We start from the raw sequence: 17479 nt of genomic DNA on the forward strand, positions 1-17479 counted from the left end.
TCCTTCTTTTTTCCTTCTTCAACAGGATGTTCTTTCAAAGAATTATCGAAGACAAAGTTTTTAAAATTTTTTTTAATGGCTTTCCAGAATTTTAAATCAAATACAATTTGACATGACGGCAAAAAATGTAAGTATTTGTAAATTTTTAAATGTATTTTTAAAGTGAGTTTTACTTTTTCCTAAAGATATTTTTTTACCATTCTGATTAATCGAATTCAGTTTATTGGCATTAATTTATAATTGTTTTTGTTTATGCAAAGAACGAGATAGTAAACTTGATTGCTGTTGAATATAGTACTCAAATGGGCACGGTAGCATTCTTTTAAATTGCTGCCAAGTTACTCCTCAACAGCTGCAAAATTGCTGTCTCCAGAACGTTTCCCATCCTGCTCCCTTTTTGAGTATTGTAATAAATTTGTTTCAGTACTTGCTGGAGAGCTCCTCGGCCTTATTGAGAAAATCAATGTTTTCTTTGGCTCCATTTTTTAATTTTGGATTTACTCAGGGAAGTGTATATACTTAGACATTGTCCAGAAGAAGCTGCCATCCTCTACTACATGATTCCGGAGGGGACATTAGATCTTACGTGTTTGGAGAGAAGTTATTCAGTTTTTTCTTTTGCTTGAGACTATCTTTTCTGAATCTACTTCCTTTCAAGTACATTCTTATTGTCACCCTGTATCAATGGATTTGTTTCTAGTTATGGTGAAGGATTATGCTAGAAAATAAATACAAAAAAATACAGGGAAGTAACTTACTATCATTGCTTTATTGTTCCAAGATTATTATGTTGGAATCTTTGATTACAGTTTACAGAAACCAGCTCAGAATACTTTAAATAAAAAGGGAATTTATTATAAAAATACAGGAATGTCTCAAGGAATTCAGGAGTAGGAATTTAGTGGGCCCTCAAGAAGATCTGAGCCTGGGAACTTGAAATCTATCAGGGTTTGAGGCAGTTCTTGGTTTCCAATTTTCATTTCTGCTTGTCTCTGTGCATCTGCTTCATTACTCTATCTCTCTGCAAACCATCTTCCTCAGTTCTCCTGTCAGCATCTCCATCCTACAGAAGCAGCCTGTTCAGAGAGAGAAATGTGAAGGAAGTGGGGGAGGCAGCCTGACAGATTCTGTCTATCGGTGTCTGCTCCAGTTTCAGACTCCTTGGGGAAAACCTCTGGCACTGCTAGAGTTTGATATTCACTAGTGGTTTGGTTAGTTGTGACCAAGAGAAGGAATTAGTATATTGTGAGCTAGAAAAATAGTTCTAATTACAACCTATTATATATCCAAAAAATAGCATTAAAAAAAAAAGGTTATTACTTATTTCTGTTTTCCTATTATTAACCTTGCTTTTAACATGCATTAGTATAAGCAGATATAGCTTATGCTTCATTAATATTTAATTAATTTCGTTAGGATAAATTGAATATATTTGTTAAAATACTGTTTGGAGAAAAGAAAAAGGCAAAATTTTAGTCTGTGTATTGAGAATTATCTTGCTGGATAGTACCTAGAGTTTTTTCTCCTTTAGAAAAAAAAAAGGGGATGTAAAAGTTATCCTGATCAACAATATGGTTAACATTTAAATAGCAAGTATATTTTGGCTTAAAATGTACTTTGAATCAAATATAATCTTCCGAGCCATATGTACAGTTTGCTATATTCAAACTTGTTTCCTGAAAGTAACAAAGTATTTGAACTTTATGTTATGAAGTTCAGTGGTAATTATACTCCCATTGTTTTGTCTGTATATTTGGAGAAATCAAACAACAAACAACATGTTTCTCCTTCTGCCATAGCAACCGAGGGAGAGAGCAATAAGTGATGAGCTGACCTTCTTCTAATACTGTGGAGTTAGGGACATGCAGAAATCAAGCCTCAGACTTGGCTGAAGCATGTGGGCAAGAATCAAAACAAGTTATCTGAAAATATCCAGTCAAGTTTACTAGCCATTCTGCAGTCGATAAGAATGTTTTTGTGACTTTTAATATGTTTTGTCAAGATACCTACTAAAAGGATTATACTATTTTATAATGTTATAAGCAATCCATTCTTCCTCATTTTCACACCTTTGTCCAAAAAATGTATGTGCCTGACTCTGTTCTAGGCTCCTGCCTTCTTAGGGCTTAAAGTGTAGTGAGAGAAAACAATAAATAGGTATATAATGTCAGGTAATGATAAATATTATTAAAAAAATTAAAACAGCTTAATAGGAGAGAGAGTGATAGAGGTAAAGGAGTGTTCTTTCAACGAGGTGCTCAGAGAGTCCTCTTTAAGGAAATGACATGTAGAGCAGTGTTCTTAAGTCTCAGTCCAAGAAGAAGGAGCCAGCCATGTGTGTATCTGGGGAAAGAGCATTCCATGTAGAGGCAGGGGAAAGTGTGGTTGTTCAAGGAACAGCAAGATGACCAGTTTACAAATGGTTCAGAGTAAGCAATGGAGTGTAGTAGGAGATGAAGTCTGAAAGAAAGCAGGAGGCGGCTCATATGGAGCCTTGAAGACTGGGGTGAGGGCTGTGTATTTTAAATGTCAGAGAGGAGCTATTAGAGGTTTTGAGGATAGTTGCATGACCTGACTTAACATTTTAAAAAGATTGTTCTGGCTACTACACGAATAGATGGGAGAGCGGCATAATAGAAGCAGACTCATTTGCTACTTATTCCAATAGTTTAGACAACAGAGTGTGGTGATTTGAGCTGGCATCATGATATTGGAGATGGGGAAAGTGGCCAGACCTAGGGTGTATTTAAAGGGACAGCCATCAGGATTTACTGAGTAATTAGGATACAGGGGCAGGGAGGAAGTTAAAGACTACTTTTCAGTATTTGGGTTGTATAACTGGGTAAATGGCTATGCTGTCTAATGAGAAGAGGGACTCTTGGAGAAGTGCAGGATTTTGTGGCAAACTCAAAAATTGTTTTGACTCTATTAAAAACATCCAGGTAGAGACACTGGCTAAGCAATTTGTTTAATAAATGACTTTGGAGCTCAGGCGAAAGCTTGGGGCTGGATATAGAAATTTTGGAGTCGTTTTATATTAAATTATTTTGAAGCAGTGAGACTACATGAGATTATATAGTCATTCATGAATACAGAATGCACAAAGCATGAGGACTGAGGTCTGAGCACAGGGATTCTCCCGCATCTACAGAGAAGCACAAAGGAAACTCAAGGAATGGCCAGAGAAGAAGGAGGCAGTGTTAGCCTGGAGAATCCAAGTGAGGGAAGTGTTTCAGGAAAAGTGGGAGTGATCAGTTGTATCACATGTCACTGAGAAGTGACTCTTAAATATTGAAGAGATTGCCTAGGTCTTATGAAGGCATGAGTAAACATATTCAATTATTTACATCTTTATTTTTTGTTTCCCATTTTGCATTTTTATTTTGAGAACAGGTTTTTTTGAAGAGTTACTTTTGCTTTATTAATGCCACACTAGGTCTCTTATGGTTGCAAATGATAGAAAGCCAATTCAGAATAGTTTAAGGCAAAAAGTGGCACGAGTACTCCAAAAAGTCTGGAGTACTCTCTGGCTTCAAACACATCTGCATTCAGGGGATCAAATGATGGTGTCAAGGCTGTTTCTCTTTTTCCACTTCATAGCCGTATATATGGTGGCCTTAGAATGTTTATCTCAGAAAAAGAGAAGAAAGTCTTCTTTTTTAGCATTTATATTGCAGATTCCATGGAGAAGCTTTGTTTGACCCTGCTTGGCCCATATGCTTAGGCAAGCCACTGTGGAGAAGGAAGTGGGGTACCATAAATGGTCAGGTCTGGGTCAATGTCCATTTCTGCTGCCATGGTACAATTGAGGCTCTAAGATTAACAGTCCTACCAGAACTACATGGATTGTGGGAAGGATCATTGTACAAAAGGAAGTCCTACAGAGTTGACAATATATTTATTGTGTTTGGGATAAAATTGTTATTAAATAGTATCTAGTATCCTGTGATATTCTTCTAGACCAAAAATGCAGGTGTGTCTAACGTAAGCTTACTCAGTATACAATAAAGAATTTGAAAGGTAATTTGAAGTGCATTTTTTTTGTTTTATCAAAGAATCTTTTAAAAAGTACATATGCCTTAGTACTCGTTACAAGAAAAATAGAAAATACAGATAAAGAAAAGAAACTAGCCTAGAGATTATTAGCAAGTTTTGCCTCAGAAGACATCTGGTATGTACACAAATGTGTATATATACACATCAAATATATGTGTGTTATATATTTTTTAATAGAGATGAGGTCATACTGTTTTGTAACCTGTTTAGCTTAATTGCTATGAATGTCGTCTTGTCTTGATATCTGCAATAATATAGCTGTTTCGTGTATGGACATTACATCAGTTTCCTGATATTGGCCAATATGTTATTTCCAGTTTTTTCTTTTTAATTTTTTTTTTTTGTTTATTTTTGCTTACTCATTAGATTATTTCCATGAGGCAATGTCTTATGAAATTACTAGTTCATAAGGAGTGTGCTTTTGGGGAGTTTTTGATCCATATTACTAAATTGTATTTCAGAAAGATTGTACCAATTTATATATTCAGCATGCCATTTCCATGTATTTTCTTTAATCTTTGCTAATCTAATCAGCAAAAATAGTATGTGACTTATTTCATTTCTCTGATCACTAATTAGGTCAAACTGGTATTCTGTATGTTTATTGGTCCATTTGCATTTCTCGTTTATGAAGTATCTATGTCAGTGCTGAAGTGTTAAAAGCTACTGCCATTTGAATAACTATGCCTCCTTGACTGTTACTTTGCCATTAACCAATATGTTCACATTATCATTTGATCTAAGGAGCTTTCTGAGTTTGTCATACGCATATGTATTGTCATCCTCATTTTACAGTGACTATTCAAAGATCTCCTTGCTTGTAAATGGTAGAGCTGAACTTTGAGAACAGATCATCTCACTCTGAATTTTGTTTGTCAATCTGAAATGTTAAATATCAGTGAAATTGTAATGCAGTTGTTGGGGAATCTGGTCTGATTCTTAAAAATTAAGCTTGAAAATTTTTTTATTCAACAGACATTTAGTGACTGCTTATACTATTAAACACAGTGTTTGGATATCCAGATAGAAAACTTTTCTCAGGACCTTCTTAGATGAAAAGTTTTACATAAAATGAGTTCTTTTTTTTCTCTTGCTTCATGAAACATTATAGAAAGATTCTTTTTAAATAGATACAATAAGGAAAGAAAAAGTAGTATTTTTAAAGTGTTTTTGTGCCAGCTTTTTCTATTCTCCAACAATCTACTTTTCTTTTGAGTCTTTAGACTGTAAAGTGTTCATGAAAACAGAAATAAACACATTTTGGAAGGTTTAATTATATAAATTTTTGTAGCATTTATATAAGCTCTAAATACCAATACTTTCCCTCCATCTATGAGACCAGAATTAGCAAACCATATTGATTCACAATTGACTTTTATCTTTTTAGACTATAATCTGTTGGTTATTAGGGTGCAGGTGTACAGCTGCTTAAAAAGTTTCCGAATTCGTTTGCTGCTTCCCTCTGCAGAAGTTGGACATTAAGAACAGGTGTTTATAAACATAACAGTAACCCAGTAACTGTGAACTCTCGACTATGACTATGTGGTTTTAGTTGAGGTTTTTGCCGTTATCTTTGTATAATAACAAAAATATATGAACTGATGCTTTTGAAGATATTGTAATAAATGTACTGAAGGGTCACATTATATTAAGCATGAATATAGTAAAGTCTGTCTTTGCCTTCTTTACTTGCTTTTTACAGTAGAACACTAACAGAAGTTTCGTCTTTCTCTTCTTTTTATAGCAAAAGAGTTTAAAAAGTGGAGGCATGTCAGTGATGCCACAGTAACTCGTGGTTTTTACAAATTGAATACTTAAGATTAATATTTGCCAGCAACTCAGATCTATGCATTGGTAATTTGTTACAAATTTTGTTGGGAAGGGTTTACTTTACTTCTAGCAAAATACTTGTAAGAAGCTAGATGCAGCATTATCTCCATAGAATTAAGAAGCTATGTTTTAGATGTCTTCATCTCAGCTGCTGTTATGAAATTTTAATAGTAGATACTATAGATAGGTTTGCATCAGAATTACTTTTTTATGATGTGAACAATATGTAGAAATATTTCTGGTAACATATCTCTTTTGACAAAAAGGAATAGCTATTAGTAGAGCATTTGAATTAAAAAATAATGAAATAATTAGCTCATATTATGAAATTGTCAAGTATGAAATGAATTCTTATGTGAAATATATAATGTTAAAGCAGTGGGTAGTTTGAAAACATAAGACAAGTACACAGGTATAAAGTTATAAAGCTTTGTGTGCTTTAAAATCCTTTCAGTATGGTAGTACTTTGACAGAATATTTGAGGTACCAAACTAGCAATTATGTTTCAAGATTACAAATCTATAAGGATTAAAACAATATTATGATAGTAATCATAGAACCATTTATTGGATGCTTGCTTTGTGTCAAGTTTTCAAAAACAGGTTTTTTTGCCCTCCCAACTCTATAATAAATTTTTAAAACTGATGATACTACCATATTCAGCTCTGACTCGAAGTAGTCCAGTGGACAACACATTAAATGAAGTAAATTGTCTGAAGGTGGATTTATAAACATACTGCTATAGGTAGTTCCTCAAGTATCATACTAATAATAATGAATGTTAACATGGATTGAGTCTCTGTGCCAACCACTGTGCTATATGCTTTGCATAAATTATCTTAATCTTTCTAACTGCGTGAATTGGTAAGTACTTTTGGCACCCTCCAACTTATAGATGAGGTGACTGAGGTACAGAGAGCTTGTGTGACTTGAATATGGCCACACACATAGTAGGCTATAGTTTGAACCTGAGCAGTTGGACTTGAGCCAGTGGACTTCACCTCTGCATTGTGGTATTAATGGTCTTTATTTGATCCATACATGTCATAATGTTGAAAAGCATTATAGGTAGTGGTTTTGAACAGTAAAAGTTAAGGGCAGCAATCATGATGAAATTTTGGTATAATATTGGCAACTTCATGGCTGCTACATTACTTGTTTTCAAAAAAAAATTAAGTAAAATCTGTGGACCTAAGTTTTACTCATAAGTAACATTTTATTAATTTTTGCCTTAATCCGAACAATTAATATTTTTCCCATTTCAAGTAATATGGCAACATTTTCTTTTTAATCCTACTACTATAGTCAGTGTAATTAGTCTGGTGGAAAGTGTAAAATAGTTTATTAAATGATAATATAATAAGATCTTTTTAATTTTTAAAACTGTTTTATTCAGGTTGGTTTGAGTTCTACAAATGCAGAACTAAGAGGATTTATAGATCAGAATCTCAGTCCAACAAAAGGTAAGGACAGTTGAATTAAAATATTCTGTATTGAGCTAGTTTTATTGCATTTGTTTTATAAAACATGATGCTGCATGATTTATTTTATATATTCTATTACCATGTTATTTTATACAAAGTAACTCGTATCATATGAAAGTCAGTTACCGCTGAGAGGTGGAGAGAGAGAGAGTGGGTGTGGGTGACTTTTCTCCATCTCTTTTCTAAGAGGTCTCTAAGACCATACTGATCAATGATCCTATTACAATTGAAATTAACTAACTACACCATTTTCTTGATTTTTCTGTTTGAGAGCCCTACTTCCTAGGGGTCTAACTTTCAAGGGACTACAATGGAATGAATGAATGTGTTGTAATTCCTGTGTCTAATATATGGCTTACTGGGAGAATGTTTATATCAAAAATCTGATATAATCCAGTATAGGAGCTTATGTAGGACACTGGTAGTATCTTTCAATAAGTATCTTTCAATAGTATCTTTTAGTATATAAAGGTAACTACTGAAACATTTATGGTAAGTACTTCTAGAAATCATTGATATGATGTCTGAGATGGGCTTAAAATAATCCACTGGAGGACGAAGAGTAAAGTGGGTGCAATTATAGATAAAACAAAATTGTCTATGAATTGGTTAATTGTTTAAGTGGGGTGGCAGCTATTACGGAGTTTCATTATTCCGTTCTCTCTTCCTTTGTATATGTTTGAAATTTTCCATTATAAAAAGTAACAGCAAAATGTATGCCATTATAATACAAACAGCTATGAGTGAAACACCACCTTCATCAGAGGGTTTAAGTCTAAGGTGAGCTATATAGAGAAATCTGTATTTCAGTATAAAAATGTCTAGCTTAATGATAATAATGTTCAGTAGAGTTATTCTGAAAGTTTAAATACATATTTTGAAGCAATAAAAGATACTCAAAGCCTTGATGCTTCTCAATTTTTTTTTCAATTTTTTTATTATGGTAAAATACACATAACATAAAATTTACCACTTTAACCATTTTTATGTGTACAGTTTCGTGGGATTAAGTACATTTATATTGTGCAACCGTCACCGCCATTTATCTCCATAACTCTTTTCATCTTGCAGAACTAAAACTCTATGCTCATTAAATAATTAACTCCCCTTTCCCCCTCACCAACCCCTGGAAGCCACCATTCTACTTGCTATTTTTATGATTTTGACTACCTGAGGTATCTCAAGTAAGTGGAATCACACTGTATTTTCATGATTTACTTATTTTATTTGTATTTACTTATTTTATTTGTATTTACTTATTTTATTTGTATTTTAATGATTTACTTATTTCATTAGCACAATGACCTCAAGTTTATCCATGTTGTAGCATTATGTCAAAATTTCTTTCCTTTTTAAGGCTATTCCATTGTACATCTATATAATAGTTTCACCTTATCCGCAGTGCAGTTTCAGTTATCCATGGTCAACCATAGTCCAAAAATAGTAAATGGAAAGTTCCAGAAATAAACAATTTGTAAGTAACATGATGGAATCCATGCTGTCCTGCCCAGGAAGTGAATCATCCTTTCGTTCTGTGTGTCCTTGTCCTTTAGTCACTTAGTAGCTGTCTTGATTATCAAATCAACTGTTGTTATCATCGACTATCAGTATTGCAGTGCTCATGTTCAAGTAACCCTATTTCACTTAATAGTGGCCCCAACGCACAGTAGTAGTGATGCTGGCAATCCCGATATGCCAAAGAGAAGCCATAAAGTACTTCCTCTAAGGTGTATGTATAGGAAAAAACATAGTATGTATAGAGGTATAGAGTTTGGTACTATCCACAGTTTCGCATCCACTGAGGTCTTGGAACATATTCGCCTCAGATAAGCGGGCCTTATACCACGTTTTGCTTATCTATTCATTAGTTGATGGACACATGGGCTTTTATGTTTTAGCTATTGTGAATAATGCTGCTATGAACACAGGAGTACAAATATCTCCTCATGACCCTACTTGTTTTTCTTTTGGGTTTATACCTAGAAGTGGAATTGCTAGGTCATATGATAATTATATTTTTATTTTTTTGAGGAATTGTCATTTTGATTTCCACAGCACCTGTACCATTTTATGTTCCCACCAACTGTGCACAAGTGTTACAACTTTTCCACATCCTCACTAACTCTTGTTATTTTCTGTTTTTTTTTTTATTTTTTAATATCATGTTAATGGGTTTGAGGTAGTATCTTAGTATAGTTTTGATTTACATTTCCCTAATGATTAGTGATATTGAGCATCTTCTCATGTGCATATTGGTCATTTGCATATCTTCTTTGAAGAAATGTCTACCGAAGTCCTTTATATGCTTCTCAATTTTTTTTTTCACATTATGGCATAAATGGAAAGTGATAACATTTATAGGTAGCATTAAGGTTAAACAAAGGAGGCTGCTTAAAGTCAAGGATAAGCTGGCCAGGAGCTCCAGCTGCCCCAGGCCCCTCCTGGCTGCCCCAAAGGCTGAGGATGTCAGTATCTTAGTAACGCATAGCCTATACAAGATACATAGTTGGGAATTTCTGCTTTAATAAGATGTAATCTTCAGGCCAGGAGAGGGGGCTAGGAACCATGGGCTTGGTAGATATGGAGAACTATGGTAGTGAGTAGGGGTAGAGATAATAGAGTGGTGAAGGGAGGGGATACCAAGTCATGAAATAGAAGGTTTAGTTATAATAGCCGCTTTAAAATCCTCTGTTGGTTCTAACATCCGAGTCATCTTCGGGTTAAATTCATTGATTGCCTTTTCCCTAGAGAATGAGTCTGCTCCCTTATTTCTTCATATGTCAAATGATTTCAGATATATCCTGGATATTGTGAATATGTTGTAAAGACTCTGGATTTGTTTATATTCTCCCAAGAGTGTTCTTTTTGTTTTAGTGGGAACTTTGTTGGATGCTGACTGCAAACTCTGTCTTCACTTTGGTGGAGTGGCGACTCCCATGATGTGTGCTTCAGGAGTCAGTCAAAGATTGAGACAGAGTTTATACCCCAAATTTGGGGTTTCCCCTGTCTGGGTCTCTTCTTGTAATTTCTCTCCTTTTCAGCAATTATGTTTATCCTAAACTCTGTTATATAGTTTATTAAGCCAGTAAGGTTATATTTTTTTCTATAGGAGTTTTACTATTTATTATTTTTTTTAGGTGAGGCAACCATTGGTTGACCTTACAGATTATAAGGATCTTGCCAGTTTATAGTCCCTTATTTTTTAATTTTTTATGCCTACAGCACCTGGTCTTCCTAAGTGGTCTCTCATCCAAGTACTTACCAGGCCCGACCATGCTCAGCTTCCAAGATTAGGCAGGATAGGGCTTGTTCAGGGTGGCATGGCCATAGACTCTATGGGAGTTTTAGAACCCTACATAGCACAGACTGGTACCTCCCTTCTAGCTAAAAGCCATAGAAAATGGAAAACTCACCTGGCTATCTCTTGCTTTGAGATAGTTGTTTTTTATGTTTTATCCAGAATTTAGTTTTTATCTGCTGGAGTGATGGTTCATTAAGAGCTAAATGGTTATACCAGAAGCAGAATTAGAAATAATTTAAAAATATGTTTATCGTGGTACCGTTTATCAGTAAAGTGAAAATACAAGGTATAGAAACTTATAAATAGTATGAGAGTGGTTTCTCTACCTTTGATCTTAGGTTAATTGGAAGATATTTTACCTACATATGTGGATGAGGAAATGGTTAGTAAAATTTAAATTCACTGTAATGTGAATTACTGAAGAGGTATTATTAGCTTAACCATATTTTCCTTAACATTCTAAAATTATGACTTAGCATGTAGCTTTCTGTACAATTTTTTAAATTGTCGCAAAAGTTTTCTCAAACTTAAAAATAATAGGAACAAATGTAATATGATTATAATAATATAAAAACAAAACTGCGAAGAAAAAATAATGGAAGAAAATATATTTTTTTAGTTTTGTCCTTTGAAACTAATAATCTTTTTTTCTTAGTACCTTCCTTATTTTTCTGTGAATATTATAATGAGCACATATTACTATCCGGTGTTTGTAACTCTCTTCCCCATCAGAATGTAAGCTCAATGAGGGGAGGCACTTGGTTCTATTCCCTTTTTATCTCTAGCATCTAGAAAAATGCTCAGCACATAGTGAGCACTCAATAAATATTTGTGGAGTCAATGAGAGAATGTGGTTCCTGCTTACTTCTCAGATCTCATCTCTTACTGCAGTATCATTTCTGTATACATACCATACTGTTCAACACTCCATTCCTTTGTCTTCTGTATTACTTGTTAGCAAAACTCTAACCCTGAAGCAGTCCAGCCATCCTTCTTACAGTTGCAGAATGCTATTGAAAAGATTCAGCCTCTTGGATTTAAGATATTTAACTCAACTGAATTCAGTGCTCCATTGCCCGATCGACATTATCCTTCTCAATGTGCCCTTGCTTGTGGGCTGTTCTAATTAAGATGTACAGCTGCTCTTGCTAAAGTTAATCCTTTCATCTGTATTCTGAAGCCTGTTCCTTTCTGTTTCCTTAGAGACCTTACTCCACTGATTACTGCCCTTATACTACTTCCTTCCTATTGTTTTTTAAAAAATGCTTTGTCCCATATTAAAAACAATAGCAGCAGCAGCAGCAACAACAAATCATGACAGTTAGGCAAGAAAAACAAACTAGTGGCATCAGATTGGAGAGGAAGGGGTAAAAATCTCTCTTATTTGCAGATGACATGATCTTTTATAGAAAAATCCTCAGGAATCCACAGCAAAACTACTAGAACTAATAAATGATATTATTAGCAAAGTTATAGGATACAAGATCAATATACAAAAGTCAATTATATTTCTATACCTAGTCATGAACCATTTGAAAATTACAATAAGAAAACAATTCCATTACATGTCAATTATGTCTTAATAAAGCTAAAAATATTTTTTTAAAAAAAACAACTTTTTTTTTGTAAAAAATCAGAGAATAAAATACTTAGGAATAAATTTAACTGAAGTATAAGATGTTTACACTGAAAACTATAAAACATTGAAAAAAATTAAGAAGACTTAAGACATTCTTTGTTATTGGATTGGCAGGTTTTTAATATTGTTAAGATGTCAATATTCCCTCCATCTCATCTATAGATTCAGTGCAGTTCCTACCAAAATCTCAGTGCTTCTTTCACAGAAACTGACAAATTGATTCTAAAAGTCATATGGAAATGTAAGAGTCCCACAATAGCCAAAGTGATCTTGAAAAAGGTGAAAAAAGTTGGAAGACATATTTTCTGATTTCAAAACTTACTATAAAGCTATAGGTATAAAGATCGTGTGTTACTGCCGTAAGGATTAAATACATAGATTAACGGGATAGTATTGGAAGTTCAGAAATAAATCCTCACATTTATGTTCAATTGATTTTTTGACAAAGATGCCAAGACAATTCATTGAAAGAATAGCCTTTTCAAAAACTGATTCTGAGACAACTGGATAGTCACATGCAAAACAGTATATACAAAAATTAACTCAAACTGAATCGAAGACCAAAATGGAGAACTAAAACTGTAAAACTCTTAAGAGAAAACATAGGCATAAACCTTTAGTGGTTTTCTAGATGAGATGCCAAAAGTACAGCAACAAGAGAAAAAAATAAATTGGTTTCATTAAAATTAATAACTTTTGTGCTCCAAAGGATACTGTGTTAGTTCAGCCTGCCATAACAAAATGCCATAGAGTGGGTGGCTTAAACAACAGAAATTTATTTCTTATAGTTCTGGAGGCTGGGAGTCTAAGATTAAGGAGCCAGCTCATTTGATTCCTAGTGAGAGCTCTCTTCCTTGCTTACAGACTAATGCTTTCTCACTATGTCTTCACATAAAAGAGAGAGAGCACAAGCTCTCTGGTGTCCCTTATAAGAGCATGAGTCACATCATGAGGTCCCCATCCTTATGACTTCATCTAACTCTAATTACTGCCAAAGACCCTCTCTCCAAATGCCATTGCATTGGAGGTAATGGCTTCAACATACAAATTTGGGGAAGACACAAATATTCAGTGTCAAGAAAGTGAAAAGAAAAATCATGGAATGGGAGAAAATAGTTGCAAGTTATATATCTGATAAGAGACTAGCATCTAGAATATACAGAGAACTCTTGCAACTCAATAAGAAAAAAATGATAAATGCTCAATTTAAAACAAGGCAGAGGATTTAAATAGACATTCTCTAAAGAAGATATGCAGATGATCAGTATGCACATGAAAAGATGCTCAGCATCATTGTAATTGGAGAAAAGCAAATTAAAACCACAGTGAGATACCACTCCACCCATTAGGCTTGCTAGGATAAAAAAGACAGATAATAACAAGTATTGGAGAGGATATGGAGAAATCAGAACCTATGTATATTACTAGTGGAGATGTAAAATGATGCAGCTGCTTTGGTAAGCATTCCGGCCATTCCTCAAACAACTAAACATAAAGTTACCATATAACCCAGCAATTTCGCTCCTAAGACTGTACCCAAGAGAATTAAAAACATATGTGTACACAAAAGGTTGTACATCAATGTTTCTAACCAAAAAGTAGAAACAATCCAAATGTCCATCAACTGGTGATTTGATAAACAAAAGTGGTCTATCTATACAATGGAATATTATTCAGCAATAAAAAGAAATGAAGTATTGATGTATATAGTCCAGCATGGGCAAACCTTGGAAGCATTATGCTAGGTAAAAGAAGCCAGTCAGAGGGGCAAATATAATTTGATTCATTTTATATAGAATGTCCAGTGGTTGCCAGGGATGGCAGGGCAAGAAGGAGCAGTAGAGAATGACTGCTCTTGTGGTAAAATATACATAATAGAATATTTATCATTTTAATGATTGGTAAATATACAATCCAGTGGCATTAAATACATTAACAATGTTGTATAATGTCATCATCACCACTCTTTATACTCAACACTTCCTCTTCCCATCAAAAATTTTGTACCCTGTAAGCAATTTCCCCCCTCTCTTCAGCCCCTATAACTTCTATTTTGTATTCTCTTTCTTAACTTTGCCTATTCTAGGTACCTCATATAAGTGGAATCGTACAGTATTTGTCATTTTGTGCCTGTCTGATTTTACTAAGCATCATGTTTTCAAGGTCTATTGATATTATTGTAACATACATCAAAATTTCATTCTTTGTTGTGGATGAATAATATTCCATTGTACTTACCACATTTTGGTTATCCATTCATGTGTTAATGGACAGGGGTTATTTCCACCTTTTTGCTACTGTGCACATTGTTATACATGTATCTGTTTGAGTCTTTGGTCTCAGTTTTTTGTTGTTGTTTTTTATAGTCATCCTAGTAGGTGTAAAATGATGTTGTGGTTTTGATTTGCATTTGCCTAATGACTTAGTAATGTTAAACATCTTTTCTTTCATATGCTTATTGGCTATTTGTATATCTTTTTTGAAGAAATGTCTGTCCAGGTCCTTTGCCCATTTTTGAATTGGATTGCTTGGTTTTGAGAATTGAGTTTTAGGAATTCCTTATATATCCTGGATATTAATCCTTTGTGGGGTAGTCTTTTCACTTTCTTGATAGTAATCTTTGATTTGCACAAGTTATTTATTTTGATGAATTCCAATTAATCTATTTTTTTCTTCTTCCCTATGTTTTTGGTGTCATATCCATTAAATGTTTGACAAATCCAGTGTGATGAAGATTTTCTTCAACATTTCCTTCTAAGAATTTAATAATTTTATCTCTTTAGATTAGGTCTTTGGTCCCTTTTGAGTTAATTTTTATATATGATACAAGGTAAGGGTCAAACTGGCATGTGGATCTCCAGTTTTCTTAGCACCGTTTGTTGAAAAGACTGTCGTTTTCCCATTGAATGGTCGTGGCACCCTTGTTAAAAATCAATTGGCCGTATATATGAGAGTTTAATTTGAGGACTTTTATTCTATTCCATTGGTCTATATGCCTCTCTATGTGTCAGTACCATAATGTTTTAATTACTATAGTTTTGTAGTAAGCATCAAAGTTGAGAATTTTGAGCCCTCCAACTTTATTTTTCTTTTTCAAGATTGTTTTGGCTGTTTAGGACTCCTTGCAATTCCACATGAATATGAGGATGAGCTTTTACATTTCTGTGAAAAAGAAGTAGAACTTTGATAGAGATTGCATTGAGTCTGTAGACCACTGAAGACCACTTTGGTTTTATTAACATCTTAACGATGCTGTCTCCCTATTCATGAACATATTCCATGTATTTAGGTCTCCTTTAACTTTACCTCTTCTTTTCAAGATAATCAAAAAGTTCTGGAAATAGATTAGTGGTTATGATTATACTTTGTGAATATACTGGAAACTACTGAATTATACACTTTAAAGGGTGACTATTTGGATATGTGAATTATACCATGATTAAAAACAAAACAAGGCAAAAACAAAAACCACTTTCTTCAACTTGATATCTACTTTCAGCTCTGATTTGTCCTTCCCCTCATTGTTGGAGTTCTGGGAAGAAGCTATACGCAAACAATTCCATTCTCTACTTTCATTCACTCCTCTGCCTGGTGTATCTGGCTTTTCACTCTTGTAATCCACTGAAAATGCCCTTGGCCTTTGTCTTTTAATTAACAGCCTTTGACACTGTTAATGTGCCTTAAAAAAAAAAAAAAAACTTTAAATTTTAGAATAGTTTTAGGTTTACAGAAAAATTATAAAGATAGCACAGAGAGTTTTCATAAACCTCTTAGGTTCCCCTACTGTTGACATCCCACAATAGTCTAGTACATATTTTACAATTAATGAGCCAACATTGATACATTATAATTGTTGGAATTCCATATTTTATTCAGATATCCTTAGTTTTTAGCTCATGTCTCTTTCTGTTCCAGGAAAGCATTCAGGATACCATATTATATTTCACAGTCATGCATTCTTAGTCTCTTTTTGGCTATGATACAGTCTCTGACTTACCATGTTTTTGATAACTTGACAATTTTGAGGCGAAGCCAAGAATTTTTATAAAATATACTTCAGTTGGGATTTTTCTGATGTTTTTGTCATGATTAGATTGGGGTTATGGGTTTATCATAGCATATCAAGGGTGCATACTATCAGCATGACTTACTGTTGTTGATGTGAACCTTGAACACTTGCCTGAGGTAGTGTTTGTCATATTTCTTTACTGTAAAGTGACTCTTTATCCTCCTTCAATTTCCATACCAGAGTCTTTGAAAGGAAGTCATTATTTGGAGCCCACATTTGAGGAGTAGAGAGTTTGGTCCACCGCCGTAAGGGGGAGTATCTATATAATTTATTTGGAATTCTTCTGCACCTAGATTTGTCTCTTCATTCATTCAATCTATTCTGTATGGACTCATGAACATTTAGTTTATACTCTGGATTATAGTACTTTATTCTACTTTATATTTTGCTCATATTGTTATAACTGTGGCCTTTGGAAGCTTTCAGTTGGTTTTCTGTGTCCCTTTGACATATCTCTCTCGTTTTGAGACTGTTTGTTTGTATTGATCACTTTCTTATTTTTAATCACTACAAGATGCTACAGGTTCATCCTGTATATTTCCCGAGCACTCTATAGATCAACCATTGTTCCTGATTTCTTTTAATGGAGAAAGATCTTGGTACTAGATGAGCTTGTTGCTACTGGAATGGTGTATTTCTTATTGAATCACTGTTTTTCTTTGTGTAATACCACACTTTTTAAGCCTTTCATGGAAAGCAGTGCAGTGTAGCAGTTAAGAACAAGGGCTCTGCAGGACTAGGGTATAATCTTGGTTGTACTTATACCCAACCAAATATGTAAACCTGAGCAAGTTGATCTCTCTAAGCCAAAATGTCCATATCTATAATGCAGATAATAATAAGTTGCTCATAAGGTGTGTAAGGATTAAATGAGGTAGCGCATATAAATCACTTAGTATATCACCTAGCATATAGCAAACATTCATTAAGTGCTTTCTCTTTTTCTCTTGTTAATATTTTCTTCTATCTTCCTTTTTGGCTTTTTCCTTACAGTCTACTCTCCTAAGCTCTTCCTTTGTCTTCTAAATGTTAGTATTCTGTGGAATTTCGTCAGGTTTTCTTCTCACCTTGTACATTCTCCCCAGGCAGTTGTATCTATT

General features: G+C 34.0%; 1 protein-coding gene across 2 annotated transcripts in view; it reads left to right on the top strand.

The window, feature by feature from the left end:
• Positions 1 to 17479, top strand: part of TFDP2 (transcription factor Dp-2) — a 144819-nt gene that overhangs the window by 32557 nt on the left and 94783 nt on the right. For both annotated transcript variants that reach the window (XM_016141869.2, XM_016141870.2), the window contains exons 2-3: positions 26 to 127; positions 7283 to 7349. In XM_016141869.2, the coding sequence (XP_015997355.1) occupies positions 113 to 127; positions 7283 to 7349 (82 nt within the window). In that variant the 5' untranslated portion in view covers positions 26 to 112. The remainder of the gene's footprint in view (positions 1 to 25; positions 128 to 7282; positions 7350 to 17479) is intronic.

This window comes from Rousettus aegyptiacus, unplaced genomic scaffold (genome assembly GCF_014176215.1).
Source record: "Rousettus aegyptiacus isolate mRouAeg1 unplaced genomic scaffold, mRouAeg1.p scaffold_m13_p_4, whole genome shotgun sequence".
Taxonomy (NCBI): Eukaryota; Metazoa; Chordata; class Mammalia; order Chiroptera; family Pteropodidae; genus Rousettus; species Rousettus aegyptiacus.